At 35.9% G+C, this 23,197-nt stretch overlaps 1 protein-coding gene across 2 annotated transcripts in view; it reads left to right on the top strand.

The window, feature by feature from the left end:
* Nucleotides 1-3,910: 3,910 nt before the first annotated feature.
* pbl (epithelial cell transforming 2 pebble) overlaps nucleotides 3,911-23,197 on the top strand; it is a 237,909-nt gene continuing 218,622 nt past the window's right edge. Inside the window, exons 1-2 of one of the 2 annotated variants that reach the window (XM_090413580.1) lie at nucleotides 3,911-4,059; nucleotides 19,309-19,380. In XM_090413580.1, the coding sequence (XP_090269706.1) occupies nucleotides 19,320-19,380 (61 nt within the window). In that variant the 5' untranslated portion in view covers nucleotides 3,911-4,059; nucleotides 19,309-19,319. Of the gene's footprint in view, nucleotides 4,060-19,235; nucleotides 19,381-23,197 lie in introns of both variants that reach the window. The other variant, XM_090413579.1, reaches the window with a different exon arrangement.

Genomic DNA, 23,197 nt, shown 5'->3' with positions numbered 1-23,197 from the left:
ATGCGGACAGCTCTTTTCTTTAGTATGTGTACTATGCTGAGTTTGTGAGAAATGTGGATAACGTCGTGTATTCGTAGGTTTCCTGTAGACTGATAGGTTCATAAGGAAATTAACTTGCTTCTTAATTAAGATGTCTAAGAAGTCATTTGTCTTTTTCAAGTTCTAGAGTAAATTTAATAGAATAGTGAAAGGAGCTGATTTTATTGAGAAAATCAATTAGGTCATCTTTGTTGTGGTTCCATACAATGAAGATATCATCTATGTATCTCTACCAAATTATTGGTTCAGTATTTATTGAATTTTATTTACGAGATCCTCCATAAATTGGTCTGCACAAGAAGGTGAAAGGGGGTTACCCATTGCCAGGCCAGTTAATTATTGGTAAATAGTTTTTTCCAAGAAAAATAGTGTGAATTTAGGCAATGATTGTACAGTGAGGTTATATCTTGTGGGAATAAAGTGTCTAAGATGTTGAAAACTTCCACCACAGGAACGCTTGTAAATCATGTACACACGATACGTATATTATTCACGTTCAGTGCTATTTTAGTTTGTAACTATAATTTTTAGAATTTACAGTTAAGATCTATTTTGTGATATGCTTTAACCTCAGTGCGTGTACTCTGACGATACCAACAGCTTAAGTTTGGTGAAACTAGTCGGCATTAAAATACTTATCCGTTTGCACTTGATCAATGTCCCCAAATAGTTATTTACATTAGTTCTGTGATCAAGAAAATGCATGCTCATTATAATATATGCCTGTTAGTGTTTAGTGAAATTTCTCTTCTTAATTTATCAAGAAGAGCCTTAATTAGGCTCTTCTTATTCAACGATGGGCAAATGTTGGAGCCTGGTTGCTAATTGATCCTCATTAAGTTATCTAGAACTTAAAGAACTCTAGTACTCCCTTTAGAAATAGAATACAAGACGTTAAAGGATATACTTTATTTTACAAAACTAGATAAGATCGTACTCCTGGAAGAAATAATTCGATATCGATAATTTGATAATTGAATGTGATGTGGAAAATACATTTATGGAAAATTTTGCTGTTGTAAGATATTTTGATACTGTTATCAATACTGTTGACTTGCAGGCTATTTCCTAAGACATCATCATCACCCGATTAAAGAACTTAGAATAATATTTTACACTATAAACAGCGCATCTAATCTCATCATACAGCTTTAAAAGTTTTTTGGTGGTGAAACTAATATAATTTCCCAAACCTCCATCATCTGGGAGAAACTCAAGAAAGTGCTACCAGAACACATTGGTCCGGTTCCCCATATAAAAGCCAAGGAAGAAATAGACACGGCAATAAAGAACCTCGCCAATCAAATCAATAAAGCCATAACAGCAGCCACAGTATCCACAAACAAAATCGTTTCCCGGAAGAAATCATGGACTTAATAAGGGAAAAAAACAGACAAAGAAAAAGATATCACAACACTCGTGCTCCCCAGGATAAAACAGCCCTCAACAGGTTAAACAAATCTGTCCGAGAAGCTCTTCAGAACCACAGAAACTAACAATGGGACAACAAGCTCACCTCCATCTCCACAGCAGATCATTCTATATGGAAATTCCTAAACAACCTCAGGATCAAGCGCAAATCCCTTCCCCCTCTGCAAGCAGAACAGCACCTTGCATACACAGATGCTGACAAAGTCGAAGCCATAGCAAGAAACCTAGAGAAACAATGCAGTCCTGCATATGATAACCTAAACATCATCCACGTATACAAGATCCATCGTAAAGTCAAGTTCACAGTAAATCGTCCCTATGTAAATCCAAGTCCTATAATGCCTACCTCACCTACCGAAATAATCGGCATCATCAACCATCTCAAGATCAAAAAAGCCCCAGGTCCGGATGGCATCACTAACCAAGTTACCAAGGCACTACCACGCAAAGCCATAGCACATCTGGCAAACATCATAAACTCCATCCTCAAATGGCAGCACTTCCCCCACTCATGGAAAATAGCTGACATCATCCCAATTCACAAACCAGGCAAAGACCCACACCTACCTGAAAATTACCGTCCCATCAGCCTGCTATCCAATTTAGGGAAAATAGCTGAGAAAATCATCCTCATCAGACTCCAAGATCATGTCAACCAATTAAATATCATTCCAGAAGAACAATTCGGCTTCCGTCAAAATCACAGAACCACCCATCAAGTCCATAGACTGGTAGAATACATCACCACAGGATTCAATTGGAATCAACACACTGGAGATGTCTTCCTAGACATCTCAAAGGCATTCGATAAGATCTGGCACCAAGGCCTCCTCTACAAACTTATCATCGCTAACCTTTCACTAAACATGATACACCTGATCAAATCATACCTCTCCAACAGGAGGTTGCAAGTCAAAATCAATGAAACAGTCTCAACCCAACGGAAAATCACTGCTAGCCCCGATCCTGTTCAACATCTATATGGCAGACATCCCTTAAAATCCTCTCACATCCACCATCGCCCTTTATGCTGATGACACGGCTATTCTAGCCAGATCTCGTCAACCACTTCTCGTCACCAAAAAACTACAAGACACCATCCTGAATCTAGAAAAATGGTTTAAAGACTAGCGACTACAATTAAACCCCCAGAAAAGTACAACGATACTCTTCACAAGAAGACGAGCATCCCCCAAAGGAGACATCACCCTGTTCAACTCTAAAATTCCCTGGAAAACTGAAGCAAAATACCTAGGAATACTTCTCGTTAAGCGATTATGCTTCAACAGCCACATCAAGAGCATATGCACCAAAGCTTCAAAAGTTATCTCCCAGCTATACCCCTTGATCAACAGACAAAACAAACTAAGCTCAACAAATAAAATACTACTATACAAGACAGTGATCCGTCCCACAGTCATATACGCCTCCCCAGCCTGGAGCCATACCTCCAAGACAAACACTCTCAAGCTTCAAAGACTACAGAACAAATGCCTGCGAATGATTCTGGACGCCCCGTGGTTCATCAGAACGCCCAGATCCACCGGGACATAAATATCCCCTACATCTCTCCACTACTACGCTCCCTAGCAGAAAAATTCTTTATGAAGACATCTACGCATCCAAACCAACTGATACAACAAGCCGGAAACTATGACGGTAATGACTACTGGAAACATAAAAGACCGAAAGCCATCCTAACACCCAACGACGAATAACCACTTCTGCCCACTCAGGGCGAGCTAAAATAGCTCACAAATCTCTCCCATCACTGCTCCCGAAACAGACAACAGGGAATATGAAAAGCGTCAAGCTTCACCCTCTGCGCTATATATGTCCTGCGTCCTGCGTCCAACTAATATAATTTGAGTAAATCACCCAGAAACGGATTTATAGATGTACAGCTCCGCAGGCCTTGGGGCTATGACCCGTATGAATATTCGAGGATGAAAGTAATAAATAATTTAAATATGTGCACAGCTTAACTTTAATGTCCATTTGTCACAAATATGTCCTTAAAACTTTTATCCGAGACCTGTATTTTTCTATTGTTAATTATACTTTTATTTATATATTATTATTTCCTGTTCTGCTTATTATTATTAGTAGTAGTGGTAGTACTGGTAGTAGAAATAAAGCACGATATCCAAGTCGTGGATCACATCTGTATAATCTTGCTATAAGAATAATAATTTCAAATATTGTTAAAAAAATCAAATTGATGTTTACTTATGTACGTCATTTAATTTTTCTCTTTTACAATTGTTTGGTATTTGTCAGTGATGTATATCTAAAGTGACTATGAGTGAAATACAAACCTTTTTTTTTTTTTTTTTTTTTTTGTTTATACATGTTTGTCTAGTTTGCACCTGGTTTTCTTTGGAGCAGAATTTTTTCAGCCAGTAAAGGTGGCTCTTAACGTAACCGCCGTGTTTAAACTTTGTTTTTAGAGGGGATGTGCATAATGTTTCTGAGTTGTTTTGAATTGATATCACGAGTTTTATTTTCTGTATTGCTTTTTAACACTTTAAATTCCTAGATTTAGGGAATGTGAATGGATTATAAGATTAAGTGAAATTGTGCTTAATCGTGAGTATATTTAAGTAATATTTTCTCTCAGTTGGATTTCGTTATCTGTCATTTCTGAGCAGTTATACATCGAAGATACTGATTTTTCTTTCGCTGTTATTTAACATGGTTTTAATTATTTCCATTTATATTTCTCATGTCTGATTTGTGGAGTAGTTTTGATTCGAAAACCATCAGCTATTTATTTTAAAAAATACTTCCTTTCTGTCTTTCGTTTCTATTTTTTTTTTTTTTAATTTCTCATCCGTTTGTATTATACATCTCATATTACATAATGCAGTCAGTCTCTTTACATTCGATATTGAAAAATACGATATTTCAATTGTCTACACCCAGTGTGTTTCGTATTAGTGCACATGTGTTAAAATAATGTGATGAACCAGACAATACCGTGTAGTTTAGATTGTAAAATTAATCTTGCATTATATTGTTTGCTTCTCTAATACTGAAGAGAACAAATACAATTTATGGTAAATGCTGCAACCTTTCTTTGTAATCATGCGTATTTTTTTTTTAAAACAACAGTATATTAAAATATCCGCAGTTTTTTGATATATTATTATATTGTTTTTTGTTGTGTATCCATGTGAATGTTGCAACTGAATCAGAACTGTTGTCATTCTGAATCGAAAAGAAAATCCAAGTAGGGGAATAAAAATAACAGCAATTTACCTACTTTATGTTTGTGGAATGTTGCAATCAACTTTTTTTTAACTTCGAAGGCGGAAAAGTTAACACAAGTTCACTTTCCAATAGGAATTTGATATTCTGAAAGATAGCAAATTGGAGATCCCCCCCCCTCCCCCGTCCCTCAAGGTTTCTCTTTTAAATATATATTGCTGTTTATATATTTAAAATATATAACCCTTTCTGGTCATGCATTAAACATGTAAATATTCAATACCACAGACACCAAGAAATTTTACTTTCAAATGGACTTTTTATTATTATTTTTCATCATTTAAATATACATAAGATATGGTTCTCTAAATGTTGGCATCACATATGAAGTTTATGTTTTTTTAGGATTAAAGATCCTCTAAGCGAAGAAATACTACCAACATCAAGAGGTATTGCAATAGAAAAAGACCAAAAACGAACACGGATGTTTGAAGAAATACCAATGTCAACAACCAGCACTGACAAATGCAATAAAAATAAAACAATTTACAAAATGCAACATGGAAAGCTAATCTAATCTTTCATATCATTCCTTATGAAATGAAAACTGCCAAACCAACCAGGAAAAAACAGAAACACACGCACACCAAGAAGGTTGTGAGAGATGTGAAGCTGGTGACATGGATAAGAAGGCAGCCGATGGATGGGCAGATCAGAGGTATATATGATGGTGACTAGTAGGAAGCTACAGGGTTCTCTATCTGGGCCATGGCTGTTTATTTGTACATAAATGATATTCAGAATAATTTGATGGGGATATCCAGTTGTCTGCAGATGATATTGATTGGGAAGGGGCCATAGTTAAAAGTGATGTAAAGATCTCAGGATGATTTAAATAGATCATCAGTTTTGGGCACATGATAATTTTTACCATTTCAGTGTATCATTGTGTAAAGTTATGCACTTTGCTATGGAAAGACTATGAGCTTCTTGTACCAGATACATTTTACTATCTTCTCTTCCATATTTTAGTGACTATAACTACTTAGATTAGCTATACTTTCATATACTTTCACATTAGTGAATATTAACAGGGCCGGTTTTATCATTAGGTGAACCTAGGCAATTGCCTAGGGGCGCCAAGACTTCGGGTCCTAGATTTTGCTACATAGGTCGGGGGAAAATTACAACCTTCGAAAACAATAAGTAAAACCTTGATTAATAATAAAAAACTGAAATAAGTCTAGCTGTCCTGGTGCTTGATTACAAAAACTTACACTCGCTCTACAATGGCTCAGGAATGACTCGCTGGTCTAGCAATAATATCTATATAACTAATATTTAAGGAATTGACAGCGTATACTAGGAATATAGATTAAATAAACTTTAATATATACTTTCCGATATTTTGCGAACGTCACGTTGCCATCTTCTTGGGAACTTACTATAAAGACACGTGTACACAAGTACTAATAACAGCAAATGAGACTGAAGCTAGGAAGCTAGCGTTTTCCTAAAGTCCTGATGGTGCCCCCTGGCGGGCTATATTGGTAGTTTTGGGCCTTTGGGCTGAAGTTCTTCTGATAAAAGTTTCCCAAATTTGGGGCAGTTTCATGCATCCAAATTTGTTGAGGTTTGGCATGTTCCTAAGGGCCGAGGCTGATTCCATGAATAGTCTTTCATACTTGAACTTGCTGTGGTGTATTACTGTGGCTTTCTTCCATCTTATTCTGTGGCGAGTTTGGCCAAACAGGCAGGACAGCAAATATCAGAATCTCGGAACACAAGGATTACATCAGATTTCACCAGTACAGCCACTCGGGGCTTGCAGACCACGCTCTGGATACTCGCCACAGAATGAGAGTTGGGGTAGTTTCATGCATCCATGGATGCATGAAACTGCCCCAAATTTGGGAAACTTTTATCAGAAGAACTTCAGCCCAAATGCCAAGAACTACCAATATAGCCTGCCAGGGGCACCATCAGGACTTTAGGAAAACGCTAGCTTCATAGCTTCAGTCTCATTTGCTGTTATTAGTACTTGTGTACATGTGTCTTTATAGTAAGTTCCCAAGAAGATGGCAACGTGACGTTCGCCGAAATATCGGAAAGTATATATTAAAGTTTATTTAATCTATATTCCTAGTATACACTGTCAATTCCTTAAATATTAGTTATCATGTTTAACCAGCGTATAAGCCTCTCAACAAGAATAATAATATCTATAGAGCATGAAATTGCATCTACAATCAGTATAGATGAATTAATCCAAAACTTTGTCAAAGCAATAGCCTGAAAGATTAATTTTTCCTAATTTTTGTATTTAAGATGTGATAATTTTCTTTTGCTGTACAGATATTAGGAGTAATCATATGTATACAAATGCATTGGTTTTGATTTATAAATTTTTTTAATGTTCATAATGATATTATTTTTATAAACATCCACATGTGTGGTGTACATGTGCTTGTGTGAGTATGACAAAAATATAGAGAGAGAGAGACAAAGTATAGGGGCGCCTACATTTTCTTTGCCTAGGGGCGTCATATACTCTCGGACCGGCCCTGAATATTAATAATATTTAAGATAGATAGATAAGAAATAGGGTGGATGGACACTACTGTGGTTCAAGATTGGATTAGAACAGTTTGGGACCAACAGCCAGGGGCCTTATTTCGATGCCTGACTCTCCTCATGTTAGAGATAGTTTCCACAGACACTTAGAACCTGAAATAGTAAAACAACTTTCAGATGTGAAGACAGATGTGGCCATTATTCCTAGTGGTCTTATACCTTGTCTATAGTCCTTGGCTGTATTGATCAACAAACCATTCAAGGACTACGTACAAAAATTCTACACGGAGTGGATGGCAGCCAACGGCTACAACCTTACTCTGGCAGAGAAGATTAAGAGACCATTTTTAAAATCATAATGATCTTGTTATTCTGAAATGATAAAAGGACAAACAATAATGAAACTCTTTGTTTTAATTTAATTACAGAAGCATTGTCAGTAAAAATTCAAATGTATTGTGTGATGGTGAGCAGCTGAATGCATAAATGTTTATAATTAAAATTTAAATACATTTGTTTTATAAATAATGTGACCAATTATAAATTATAATGAATACCAAGGATTTAATTATAAATGTCAATTTAGTTTTTTCCTGAACAATGAGTTTCCAAAAATCCCTGCATATGTTTTGCATCACTATTTTTTCACTTCATTTTGGGGAAAAAAAGTTATGTTCAAGTAAATACGGTATATATAAAAAAGGTCAATTCCTTAGCCTACCTTTGGTACTGATGTATTACAGGTTTACTACCTTTTTTTTTTATGTTTGGGAATAAATAAAAATGATATTCTCACCATTGAGAATGCAGTTGTTTTCTATGTTTCTGTCTGCTTTCATAGTTTCTTTGTAATGCAGGTTTTCATGCCAAATTTATTTGCAGTCGTTATTCAGTTTAGTTAGTCATGAAGAGTTAATCATAAATAGGATAGAGTGATGTATTTGGCAGACAAAAAGTGTACACCAGATCAGTACTTTTTAGCACTATATCACTACATAATGTTACATTTGGTGATGGATGTATTGTGTAATGTAGCATAGAAAAAAGCCTCCAATGTTGAATCTTGGAACTCCAGGAAGAGCCAAATAATGATACATTTGTTTTTTTTAATAGATGGCTAAAATGAGAGCATATTTTGTTTTCCAAATTTTAAAACCTTGCATTTTTGCAACATTGAACTGTTATCCCCACTCTTGTGCCCATTCACTTAGAATATTCAAGTCTTCTTGTAATGGCACAACATCTGCTCCACTCCTCACATCTCATCCCAAATTTGCATCATTTGCAAACAACTGTATATTCCCATTCAGATCTTGATTTGGTGTCAACCCAATTTTGGATCACAATTCTCACCAGTCTTTCCAACACTTTAACCACAACACCTGACACCATTTGGCCTATAATTTGATGCTTGAATTCTGTCATCTCTTTTATGAAGTGGTACAATCTTGTCATCCTTCCACTCCTTAGGAACATGATCCAGTGTGAGATTTATATTACACAAATATGTCAAGGCAGATGTCAACTCCCTGGCATATTCCTTCAAAATGCACAATGATATATCAAGTCCTACAGCCTTTATCAAGTTTGCTTAATTCCCCATATACCTCTTCCTTACAGTTCTCCTCATCATCCACTGCTCTCAAACTCCATAGTGTCACATTCACAAGGATGAAAGACCTCTATGAACTGCTCATTAAATATAGATGTAGAAAGTATTTTTACCTTGGGTATAAATATGTTAAAGATACCAAGCAATTTTAAACCTGGTTTTACTCCATTTCCCAAGTAAGCAAACAGACTAAAAGTCAAGTTTGCGCCTGCAATTGATGCAAGTCTAACTGATCCCACAGGTAGTGCAGGACCAGGGCAACTCGTGGCAAAGGTGGAACAAGCTCCGATCACTAATCTTAATATTTACCCTTAATGCCAAAACACATCTCCAAGAAAGGGGATGTATGATGTTTTGTATTAAAGGTAAATTAAAGGTAGTGGCTCCTTACCTTTAATACAAAACATCATACATCCCCTTCTTGGAGATGTGTTTTGGCATTAAGGGTAAATATTAAGATTAGTGATCGGAACTTGTTCCACCTTTGCCACGAGTTGCCCTGGTCCTGCACTACCTGTGGGATCAGTTAGACTTGCATCAATTGCAGGCGCAAACTTGACTTTTAGTCTGTTTGCTTACTTGGGAAATGGAGTAAAACCAGGTTTAAAGTTGCTTGGTATCTTTAACATGCTCATTAAATATCCCAACTATAACCTCCACGGTAGTTGTCCTTTCCTTATACCATTTTCTCCAATCACTGCCATCCTACCATGATCATTCGTTTTTTTTTTACTTATATATAAAGAGCCAATAGGCTTCATTTCGGCGATATAAACATTATTTAAATTAAGGGGATATTAAATCCCACATTGTTTTAAAACCGAATAAGAAACTCAAAGATTGGAATCGGAGAGTTTCATGAAACTCTCAGATTCCAATAGCTTCACCTGCAAGCTGTCTCTTAAGCTTCTCATAACCATCAGCCTTGTATTTCCACATATACCCCTTCCTCATGGAAGTCCTCACATGGTTGGCAACCACCTGTGTAATCACTTCATGGTCACTCATCAACTGGAGGGAGATTTGACGCCTCATTTATAATAACATCCTCTGATGAGATGACCAAATCCTAGACCCTTGATCCTTGTGTGCCCTCTGTTACGTACTGAGGTAGTTGTCTCTCAAAAACTCAAGGAACTTATATCTCATCATCCCAGTATATATTGCCTTAATTAAAATCACCCATAACAATCATCCTTTTCTCATTTGTTTGGTTAATTTGCTGGTTACATTTCCTGGTTACTATCCTCCACATCACCAGGTCTATAGCAACATCTAATGATATATTTCATTCTGTTCACCTCTGTCTTGCACCATACTTCCCAAAACAACTACCACTAATCCCCCAAAACAACTACCACTAATCCATCTCTACCTTGTAAGGACATAACCCTTTTTCTATCAATAGTACTCCTCCCCTCCTTTTTTTTTACCCTTTATATCTTCATGAAATACACCCTCTGTCCAAAAAGAAACCAAAATTTTGATAGGAAATAAAACACAGGCCAATTATAATTATTCCAGTCATTTATTTTAATCAATATACTCTCTCTCAGCTTCGATACAGTGTTTGGCATGGTCAACAAATTCGTTAAATGAGTTTTTTATATTGGTTTTTGGGATATTGTTGAGGGTCGTGGTTACTGTCGCTTGAACGTTTTCAATGGTGTCGTATCGCTTTCCTTTCATCGGCAAATGAAGTTGGGGGAAGATAAAGAAATCACAAGGTGCTAAATCAGGTGAATATGGCTAGTGATTCAACACACAAACTTGGTTTTTGCCCAAAAACTGTCTCACAATGTTTGAACGATGAGATGAAATGGTGCATTATCATGCAAAAGTGACCAGCTGCCTGCATCACGATATTCATGCCATACGCAATGAATTTTTGCTATCAATCATTTCAAAACTTTGAGATAAAACTCACCATTGACTGTTTGGCCAGGTGAAACGAATTCTTTGTGAATAATGCCATTGGAATCGTAGAAACAAATCAGCATTGTAGAAAGTATTTTACCTTGGGTATAATAAATGTTAAAGATACCAAGCTATTTTTAACCTGGTTTGTTAAAACTGATGAGACCTCAATAAAGGTCGAAACCGGTCTGGGTAGTGGCCCCTTGCCTTTAATACAAAGCATCATACATCTCCTCCAGGAGATGTGCTTTGCATTAAGGGTAAATATTAAGATTAGTGATCAGAGCTTATTTTACTTTTACCATGAGTTGCCTTGGTCTTGCACTACGTGCAGGGTCAGCTAGACTTGCAACACTTGCAGGTGCAAACTTGACTTGTTTGTCTGTTTGCTTACTTGGGAAATGGAGTAAAACCAGGTTAAAAATAGCTCAGTATCTTTAACAAAATCAGCATTGTCGTTACTTTTGACTTCTCCAAGTGACTTTTTTTCAGATGCCCCTCTTTTGGTAGTCTCCGCTCAGCGCTTTGTTTCGGGCTCATACTCAAAACACCACGTTTTGTCACCAGTAACGATTGTTTCAAAGAAGTTGGAGTCCTTAAGAGTGATTTTAATGAGGTCCTTGCAGATACATTTCGATACATTTTTTGGTCGTTGGTCAACTTGTTCCCCACAAGTTGACCAACGAGCCCTTCGCAAATTCAATTTATGAAGGCCTAAACGCTCGGTCAAAATGTTGTGCACAGTTGATTTTGGAACCCCCAGTTCATCTTCAATCAATCTCATGGACGATTTTGGATTTTCTTTGATGAAATCATGCACTTTTGGATGTTAACTTCGCTCAGTCCAGTTTTTGGATGGCCTGGCTTTTCATCGTCCTCAAACGTCTCACAACCACTTTGAAATCACTTAAACCCTCTTAAACTTGAGTACAGGATAAGCATTCATCCGTATGCTTTTTGAAACATTTGATGCGTTTCGTTAAAACTTTTACCAAGTTTAACACAAAAGTCAATTGCAGCTCTGTTTGAAACTCATTTTCCAACTTTGTCAAAACACACTGTCACTCTTGGCACTATAACTCGGGTTCTAATGAAACAAATGTCATAAACAGTTGACACAACACTAATGAAGATTGCTGCTTTTGACAACAAAAAGATACAACAGGTGGCGCCACTAGTTTTTTCTATTTTTGAAAAGTTCGGTTTCTTTTTGGACAGAGTGTACATCATACCTTTCTATCTCTATTCCTGTCAGGATGTCATTCTCATCCGATCATGTTCTCACTTATTCCAACAATTTTTGGGTGAACAAACTGAATCAATGCAGCCATTTCATTTCCCTTGTTTCTGATACTTCTGGCATTCGTATACAAACATAACTCAATCCTGGATCTATAAATAGTTTCACTGATATCACTTATTAGATGTGACCTCCATACTTTCCTCGAGCCATTTCTTTTTCTCCTAACTCATCCCAGAACTTTCTTCAAATTCGACTGTTTTCCTTACATCCCAGGTCATCCCCTTTCACTTTTTTGTCTACACACTCATTCACATCCTTCTATTAGGATGGAGCATCATCCTTTCTCATAATATTCCCCTGTTTGTCTTGCATACCTGTTCTCTCATTCTCTGTACTCATGTTACCCACTTCTTCATTCACAAGCATCACTTCAATCTCTCCTTCCTTACTCTTCTTCTCTTTTTCATCGCTTCTTGCATGCTCAGATTCATTCTCTGTACTCATTACGCTCCCTTTCTGCAGCAGTCTTTCCAAATGACTTGCACCAAAACCATTCAAACGCAGTCTGTCATCTTATATAGTTCACTTCGTCCTTCAAACTCATTCCACACATTAACAAACTTCGCTCCTTTCTCTTCACACATATCTACTAACATATCATTCTTGCTCTCTACCTCATCTCATCACTGTCATACCTGGGCAACACACTGACTACCTTTCCTACCATGCTATTATCTTTTATCCTCCTTGACACCTGATATCCAATCTCACATTCTCCTTGTTCCCAGTTAAGTTATATGTCCATACTACCACTACCAACTCCTTTGCTTGCCTACCTCTCATATCTTCAATCACTACTCATTTTACCCCAGAAAACAAACCTTGTGCATCCTTTTGTTTACCACACCTCTAATAATTGAATTGCCACACAGTGTCACTTGCGGGTCTCTCGTTACCTTTTTTCATTAATTTTTGTCTTCTTTACTCTTCCATACATATCTCAAATTCTCTTCATTTGATTCTCTATCTCATCTTCACCAGCTGATCTTTCAAATCTTGTATTTTTTTGCTATCATTCACTCTTACTATTTTACCACCAGACACGCACATTTGTTTGCCATCAATCATGCTCATCATCATACCATTAATTGCACTCTATTTTCAGTGTCATTATTGCCCACTTTATTGTCAGTCGAACTCTTTTTCCCTCACTACCACTTTCACACACACTCTAAACATCCGCACAGTCTTGAACTGTCGTGCGAGTTATAATGGCATGTTCCCCTCCTCATATTTCATTTGAGCCAGCCTCATGGCCCATCAGAATATTGCACTTCCTACATACCACACTCGTTCTTTTCTCTTATTCAGCCGCTCTACATAAACATCCTTGACATCCTATATTCACTGCACCACACCATTTTGAGACAACCATACCTTGTACTTTGTTTTCCATGCAGACAGTACGATGATTTGCACTTCACCGCCATGTTGTATCGGTGTGCTAAAAAAATCAGTGACTTGATAATATTGCCTAAGAAATTTATCCAAATACCTCATTCTGCATTCAGATATCTCACAGTAATACTTAATCTACGATTCATCACACATATAAATATAAAATTTACTTATCTTGCTGCAGCCCACATAATGACTGATGTTTAATTCATGTCACCTTATTGTTCTTAGCCTTTTCATTATTTTTGTTAAACTATTTTTATACATCATTTAGCTTTCTTGCATTTTTTATAGCAATGGCTATATCCTGGCTTGTGTGGCAATTTTGATTTTAATTGTTTATCTTAAAATATGAATATGATAATTATATTTTTTTCATAAGAAATACATATATATAAAGTATATGTATTTGTTTTTATTAATGTTTAATCGTATATTATTCTATACATTATGTTCTATTTTATATAGTCCATATTGATAAGAAATATTTAAATATAAATCTATTTAATTATAGAAAATATCTTGCAGCTCATGAGCATCTGAAAAATGCCTTGTGGTTCTTGGACTGCTGCTCTGCATGTTATTTGATGGCACATGCTATTATTTTTAATATTATTAATGATATAAATCCATGGAATCAAGACTCATTGCAGGAGGTATAGACTGTCTCACACACAAATCTCATCAAACTGTGCTTTAAACTCATTTACTGTGTGTGCAGTCACTACTCTCAGGCAATGCATTCCACTCCCCCAAACACTCTACATGCAAAGAACCTGTTCCTCTCTCTCCTTTTCTCACATGCCTCCTTATATAGTTAACAGTAATAGCCTTTTGTTTTACCTCCTCCCATTCTACATAACATTTCTTCCGTATTAACTTGGTAACAACCCCTAACTAATGTCTTCATTATATCCCCTCTCCTCCTGTTCACCAACTTTTGCAAATTGCATTCCCTTAATCATTTTTCATGCCATGCATTCCAAACACCAGGCACCACTTTTGTTAACCTTCCTTGAACCCTTTCGCTGCAAAATCCAGATGACCAAATCTGTGCACAATAATCTATGTAGAGCTAATCTCGGCAATATAAAATATATACTTGGTGAGGAAATTTTAAAGGAGGATGAAGAAATGAGATCTGGGAGTGGTGATGGACAAGGACCTGACGTTCAGGGATCACAATGCACAAGTTTCAAAGTGATTACATCAAATTATGGCAAGGATGCTGAGGACCTTGCCATAGCCTCTTTATTTTTGAATGTCAAGGTCCTCAGCATCCTTGCCATAATTTGATGTAATCACTTTGCAACTTGTGCATTGTGATCCCTGAACGTCAGGTCCTTGTCCATCACTACTCCCAGATCTCTTGTTTCTCCATCCTCCTTTAAAATTTCCTCACCAAGTATATATTTTGCATCCCATTGTTGCTTACCAAGTTTCAGAACCATATACTTGGCAACACTGAACTGACATTTCCACTGACTTGTTTATTCATACACTCTATTCAACTCCTCCTATAAGGCCACAATATTTGCTTGACTCCTCATTGTTTTCCCAAACTTTCCATCATCTGCAAACAGTTGTATCTTTAGTTAAACTGTTCCATTGTCATTAATATACAAATTTAACAATAGTGGCCCCCCAGAACAGACGACTATAGCACACCACTAGTGGCTTTTCTCTTTTGAGATACCACATCCCCATATACAACTTTCTGATACCTATCTGACAATCAGTCATCTATCTACTTCATTAATCTAGCATCCAGTCCCATCCATTTTGGTTACCAGCTTGTCATATGGCAATCTATCATAATATGACGGTCTACTAGTCATGTAAAACATGATTTCCCTTTAACAAACCCATTCTAAGTTTTAAAAGAGGTAAACCGTGAGTAGACATAACTATACATAATAAATAACGGAAAAACTCACTTAGAAATATTATTTAATGGTATAATTTTCGCCTGTGTGTCACAGGCATCTTCAGTACAATTAGGCACAAAAATTAAACACTAACTGACAATTCCAAAAAGCGCCACCTAAGTAGCTGGTGTAAGATAACTAAAAAGGTCAATAACTTTCCTTAAAAAAAAAAAAAAAAAAAAAATTAATACAATAAAAAGTTAGGAAAGATTAGCTGATTTGTAAAGTACTTTACAAATCAGCTAATCTTTCCTAACTTTTTATTGTATTAATTTTTTTTTTTTTTTTTTTTTTTTTTTTTTTTTAAGGAAAGTTATTGACCTTTTTAGTTATCTTACACCAGCTACTTAGGTGGCGCTTTTTGGAATTGTCAGTTAGTGTTTAATTTTTGTGCCTAATTGTACTGAAGATGCCTGTGACACACAGGCGAAAATTATACCATTAAATAATATTTCTACGTGAGTTTTCCGTTATTTATTATGTATAGTTAAACCCATTCTAACAGTCACAAGGAATACTGCTGTTATCAACCCATTTATGTATCCTAGCTCTCATTAACTGCTCCAACAACTTAACCACAGCTTCAAATATATAGATTGACCTATAAATTGTAGTCATAATCATGTTACCACACTTTGTGAAGTGGGACAATTTTACCTTCTTTCCACCTAGGACCTGTGCTGTTGCAAGACTTGCTAAAGAGGTATGTCAAAACTGCAAACTCCCTGGAACATTTCTTTCAGATGTGGTGATATATCATCAAGCCCTATTGCCTTATTGACATCCATTTTACTTAATTTCGCACGTACCTCTTATTTTCTCACATAAGTCACCCTCTTCTATTTCTTCTACACTTCAGCTTCTTATGATTTCATACAAATGGGGATGAAACACCTTGATGAATTGTTTACTGAATACCTCTATCCTCTACAGCAGTCATCATTCTACCATCTTCATCCATCAACATCTTACCAAGCATTCTTCCTTCTACTTACTGAATATTGGGATTTTTCTCTGCCTGATTTGCTAATTCCTATTCATATTGCACTTCTGCTGTCTTTACCAACTGAGTCACCTTCCTGGCTTACTCTTTATACTCTTCATGCAACTGATTATTGCAATTATTAATCTTGTGCTTGCTCCAGAGTACCTTGTACCTTCTTCCAGATTTCATGCTCAATTCCTTCATTCATCTATGTGACTTTATTTAACCTTTTGACCTTTGGACTAAATTCACACATTGATGTTGAATATCTTGGTCAGTGTCCAAGCAGCATTTCTCCTTCCTGCTTAACTAGTCATTCCATTCTATAGCTCTAAGCTGTCCCCCCCCCCTTAAGCTTCTTGTAATCACCAGCCTTGTGTTTCCACATTTATCTTTTCCTCACAGAAGTCTTCACATGGCTAGCCACAACTCAGGTAATTACATCATGGTCACTCTCACCAACTGGAGGAAATTGCGACTCCACTTGCAATCACACCTTCTGATGAAATTGTTGGATCTAAGACTCGATCCTCGTATACCATCTCAAACATACTGCCTAAAGTTGTTTTCTCTCAAGAACTCAGATTCAGTTTCCTTATACCTAAATGCTCTATTCATCCCAATATATATTAACGATGAAAATCACCTATAACAATCAACCTCCCCTTTACTAACCCAAGTTGCTTTTACGTTTCTTTGTCATCTTCCACATTCCCTGGTTTAAAACAACATCCATCTAAATATCTCTTCCTGTCAGTCTTCATGTCATACAATATTGTATTTACTTGAACATAACTTGCACTTTTTTCCCTCACAGAAGTCTTCATATGGCTAGCCACAACTTAGGTGATTGCATCATGGTCACTCTCTCACCAACTGAAGGAAATTGTGACTCCACTTGCAATCACATCTTCTGATGAAATTGTTGGATCTAGGACTGGATCCTCACATACCATCTCAAACATAATGCCTAAAATTGTTTTCTCTCAAGAACTGAGATTCAGTTTCCTTATACCTAAATGCTATCTATTTATCCCAATGTATATTAACGATGAAAATTACCCATAATAATCACCCTCCCCTTCACTAACCCAAGTTGCTTTTACATTTCTTTGTCATCTTCCACATTCCCTGGTTTATAACAACATCCATCTAAATATCTCTTCCTGTCAGTCTTCATGTCATACAATACTGTATTTACTTGAATATAACTCGCACTTTTTTCCCCAGAAATTAAAGTTAAAAAATTGTGGTGCGAGGTATATGCACCTTGATTTTCAGAAACTAGAAATTTCAGGCAAAAACTAAATTGATGTATATAATTAAATCCTCAATATTAATTATGATTTATAATTGCTTATATTTATAAAATTAACGCATTTGAATTGTAATTATCGATGTTATTTACGTGATCAGCTGCTCACCTTCATCACGCGATATATTTGAATCTTTTGTGACAATGCTTCTGTAATTAAAGATTTGTACACTGTTTTAATTCCATTATGATACTCATTGTATTTTGGCCAATGCCAAATAGTGATCACTTGTTGCTTAAAATCTGTCTGCTTTTGTGTCCTGAACCAATTGGATAATGTCACTCTCAACAGAATTATTAGTGACTTTTCTTGTGTGTTCTCTCCACATGAATTTATGCACATTTTTGATGTTGGAACATGATGCTAATAATGACTACTTCTTCTCTTTGGTAGAAATCCTGTAGATATTTTTCATGATTATTAGTTCTGCCTTTTTATTAATCCAAAATTTCGCTTAACATTCTTGTGGGTTTGATTCATTTTTTGCTGCTTTGGTCTCTAAGCATTATTTTTTCTTTCTTTATATTATCTGCCTTCCTCAATGCTCTACTTTCTAACTAGAACCTTCTCTTTGACTATGGGCACGTCTCATTATTCCATTTCAAAATTTGTACACATCATGATACTTGATATTGCTTGACGTTGTGTTTATCTTCATTCTCAATAACACCAATTATTGTTCCATCTTTTACCATTGATGCTTCTGATGTTGCTTAACCTGAGTTTTGTTGCATTTATGTGTTAAACCCCCCCCCGTTACCTGAATAAAACAGAAGCCATTGTTTAATTGAGCAACTTCTCAGCCGGTATGAAATTTGATTATTAATTCATACATTATAATTACAATTATAATTCATACATAGTTCAAGAATGCAGATTGATTAAATCTCCAGCTCATTCTTGTTCCATCAGATGGATGGATACCTACTAACAAAGTGCACCATAGGAAGATGAGGATTATATATATATTGGGCGTTTGGAAATTACTGTTGATTTTCTGCATTCCTTATGTTATGTGAAGATCTTCCAGCCCTTCAAATTTATTTGAATTGAAGGAATTTTAAAACTGCAGTCAGATTTTATTAGTGTTTTTGCATTGCAAATAGAAGCTTATACATCATAGACATCTGAATAAATAATCCAAAGAGCTGTTGATTATTTTGTGTGACTTATTCACAAAAATTTTATCTAATACACTAATTTTCATAATATCGTTAGCTTTAATATCTATCTTACAATACTTCCTGAAAGTGTATTTGAATAATTTTTGTTTCTTTTTCTGTCTATTCTTCAACATATTACCAGTACTAATCTTGTTCCTATGTGTACATCTGAATACGATGCCTATTCAGGTGTTTATCAAATCTCCTTATGGGGTGAGTGGCTTGGAAGTAATATTAATAAACAGTTGATAAGATTTTATGCCATTAACATTTTCTGAGAAAATTTTTATAGTTTATGAACCAATCTTATTCTCAGCTTTATAAGTTTATAACTGATTTGAAACTTTTTTTTTTTTTAGGCATATTTTGATTCAGCTGTACATCTTATTTCTAGCTATAATAGGAAGAAAAAAAAAATTATTTCTCTTTTAGATAACAGCCTAATGGAAATTGGATATCATAGTGCAGTGGATGCTGAGGCAGATGGAATAAGTCTCGGTGAAGGTATAAACTGGTTTCCTTTGCTGTCTAAAATAGAATTTTCCATTGATTTTTTCCTCTCCTTTTCTTAAAAGCTTAATTTTTATGCATTTTCATGAAAATTATTTGCATGCCATGCACTACATACATTTCTTGTTCATTGTTTGAAGGTGATATTTTTCTTCTGAGAACTTATTAATGTTTCTCAGTGCATTGTGAAATCAAAAAGTTTATGAATGTAAAAACATGAGTAGAAAGATATAATTGTTTTATTTTATGGTTTTTTTTTTTTTTAACTAAAAAGAGAATATCAGTATTAAATTAAACCTTTTCCATATTTTCAAGAAATGATTTAAAAAATCATTTTTATAAATGTTCTTTTATAAATGAAACAGTTGTTTTCACCAGGGAACCAGGGCGAACAGCAAAAAGTCAGCTACTGGAACAAATCTGAAAAGACACCTCAACTCAACATCACCAGATTTAAAGATCGGTGCTATCAACATAAGAAGCATGAATGGCAAAGTAATGGAGCTCACTGAGGAATTAGATAAGTACCAGATCGACATAATAGGGGTAAATGAAACAAAAAAGACAAAAACCGTCGAGATCTTTCTGGGCAATAAATACAAAATATTCAGGCAATGACAATCAAGGAAAAGGAGTAGCCATAGTATTCAACACAAAATACGAGGCTAATGTTCTTGAATGGCAGGCAGTCTCAAGTAGAGTGATGTGGGGAAGTGGACAATGAGACTTATTTGTGCCTATGGTCCCACGGTAGGATTCGAACCCGTAGCCTTTCGGCTGGAGAGCGGATATGCTAACTGCACGGCCAACCAGGCCGGCTGAAAGTATACTGAAAGAACAAGGATATGGGCTCGCCAAATTGTACTGTATTCATTTAAACCAGAAATAAACATGATGTGATTTCATGTCATCTGGAATATCACCCTGTTAAAGAAGTCCCCCACCCTGCTGTTTTCATCAGAGAACAGGGAATTGTTAAATATTGTCGTCTGCGCCATTGTTATATAGTTCCTTAATATAATTTTACTTCCTTTATGAATTTACCTCTCTACAATAACTACAAGACTTACAAAATTTCCCTGATTCTAATATCTGTATCACTTCTTTCGTGTTCATTCTATAAGGAAAGCAAATTCTATATCTCTAGCCGATTCCTAATTTTACTCACGTGCTTACCCTGACTGTTAAAGGTTATTCCTTGCTAAAAGAAACTAATCCTCTAATTTCTTTCTGGGGCCATCTCCTCTTCAGATATTGACAAATTTATTTTTTAAAGCTGTGCCAGCCAATATCTTAAAATAGAGGGGACTCTTATTCAGGGAGATTTTTTCCAGACTTTTGGTGCACATAGGTGAATAAATTAAGTGCTTAAACTCATAAATGAAACGTTTTACTGTGGCTGAGTAAATTCTGGTTTGCAGTCGTAACTTCTATAACAACATGTTATACCTTTCTTTCAATTCCCCCACGCTATAGTTCAGATTAATGAGTGGTAGTTTTGATTCATATCATAGGCAAAACGCAGGTATAGAAGAAAAAACATATTTATTGGAATCTAAAGACATATACACTTGGATCAATCTCACTTTCAATTAGTTCAATGACATGCTAAATCAAACTGTATCAAACTGATTAATACTGTAATGCATGAACAATAAATCCTTCTTTTAAGTTAGAGATTAAACACACATAATATACACATTATACACTTCTAATCAATATTCTACCCACTATGTCAGTCTTGCACATTAAACTAGTCACAATCATCTATAATCATTCCAGGCAATTTGTCTTATGGAGATTAGCCACTGCTAAATAATCACTTATAGTTCTCAAATACTCTCATACTCTATTATTACACTACAATGATCTTTCCATTTTACTGACTGGGTAATTATACAACAAAATCTGTACTTTACCATTTCTCGGGGCAGGATCTCCAGGTCCATTTGAACTGTCCTTCTTTGTTTGAATTACCTCTCGATACTTCCATAAGCCTGTGTACATGTGGTGGGTCACTATGGTCATCAGATTAAGCTATGCTCTGCACCTGGTATTTTTTCCCCTCGTCTATTCTTGATCTGTTTTGGGCCATCCTCGTTTCTACAGGATACGTCCGCAATGTTAATCCGTCGGAACTTTCAGCGAATGAGCGAAGACAGCATATGCCATCATCTCACGCTTCCATACCAGCAGAAATTCAGACATTGAAGGGGAAAGGTGCACCGTCCGATATTGTACTATCGCCAAGAAACACCATCAGGAATTTCCGGTCTGCGGGAGAAGTCGAATCAACATCCAGCAAAATAGGCAAAAAAAGGCCCTGAGAAAGGGGTGCAAACTTTTTTATTCTCCCTTCACTCCTCCCTTTTTAGCACCTTGTTACTCACTGCGATAGTGCCCTCTTCTTTCTGCGATCTTTTCCCGCCCGCTACTTCCTTCATCTGCGGGGATTTCGGCACATCGCGAGATCTCTAACAGCATCTTCCGGGAAATGAATGTGCATCGCTTTCCGAGATTGCCAATGCCTCAAGCTCGCTTGTGACCTTTGGACTATTGATTACATCTAATTTACCCATTCATTGTATACATGATACATTCATATAATACTAATTTATACACAAAGTCCTTTACATGGTATTACAATTCTACTAAAAGAAGGTAATTCTATTTCTATTTACAGTTAGTACTTTATTTCTTCTGCTCGAGTACAAGTTTTTTCTCTCAGCTGATTTTTCTGACTTGTTAAATCCTGAATGAATTGTTTCCTTTTAAAGGTTCTTCATTCAGGATATAACAGAATATAGTGAAAGTTCAGCAGCTGGAACAAATTACAACTTAAGACCTAGAGGATTACGAACAAACTCCATGTCAGAAGAATTGAAAATAACAGTCATCTCCAAAAAGATCTGGTGAGATATTTTTGAGCAATAAATACAAAATGTTATGTTCAGACAATGACAATCAAGGAAAAGGAGTAGCCATAGTATTCACCACTAAATACGAGGCTAATCTTCTTGAATGACAGGCATTCTCAAATTGAGTGATGTGGGCAAATATGAGAATGGGAAACTGGACAATGAGACTTATTTGTGCCTATGGTTCCACAGAGGGTTCTACTAAGGTAGAAGTGGAGGAATTATTTGAGGCTTTAGAAAAAGCAACTGACACAATGAAAAAGGAAAATTTGGTCCTTGTCGGGGATCTGAATAGCAGAGTAGGAAATGATTGTGAGACATACAAAAATATTTTGGGAAAATTTGGAGAAAAGAGCAAAGCTAATAATAATGGCAAATACCTGTTGGATTTCTGCTCAGGACATGGATTGGTTATTATTAACACCATGTTCCAACATAAAAATGTGCACAAATTCACATGGAGAGAAGAGGCAAGGAATAAGAAAAGTCTCATTGACTATGTTATTGTTGATAGTGATGTTTTCTCCCTGGTGCAGGACATCAGAGTATTCAGAGGATTTGAAATTGGAAGTGATCACTATTTAGTCTTGAGCAGGATAAAATTGAATTTCATATTGAAAAGAATAACATGTAAGAAAGTTTTAAAGCGAATAAAAGTTGAGCAGCTCTCAGATGTGAACTGTAGACTAAAATACAGAAATATTATTGAAAAGAAAATGAAAGAGTTTGAGAACAGGAATCAAACCTTGGAGATTCAGTGGCAAACTCTGAAGGAAGCATTGATTGATTCTGCCAGAGAGGCATGTGGTGAGGTTGTGTGCAAGGATAAAAAAATCAGAACTCCCTGGTGGACACAGGAAGTTAAAGAGGCAGTGAAGGAAAAGAAGAAAGCA

Source organism: Typopeltis vanoorti, chromosome 24, assembly GCF_054136105.1.
Source record: "Typopeltis vanoorti isolate ZY-2024b chromosome 24, IOZ_Tvanoo_1.0, whole genome shotgun sequence".
Taxonomy (NCBI): Eukaryota; Metazoa; Arthropoda; class Arachnida; order Uropygi; family Thelyphonidae; genus Typopeltis; species Typopeltis vanoorti.
This window is presented reverse-complemented; position numbering and strand designations above follow the sequence as displayed.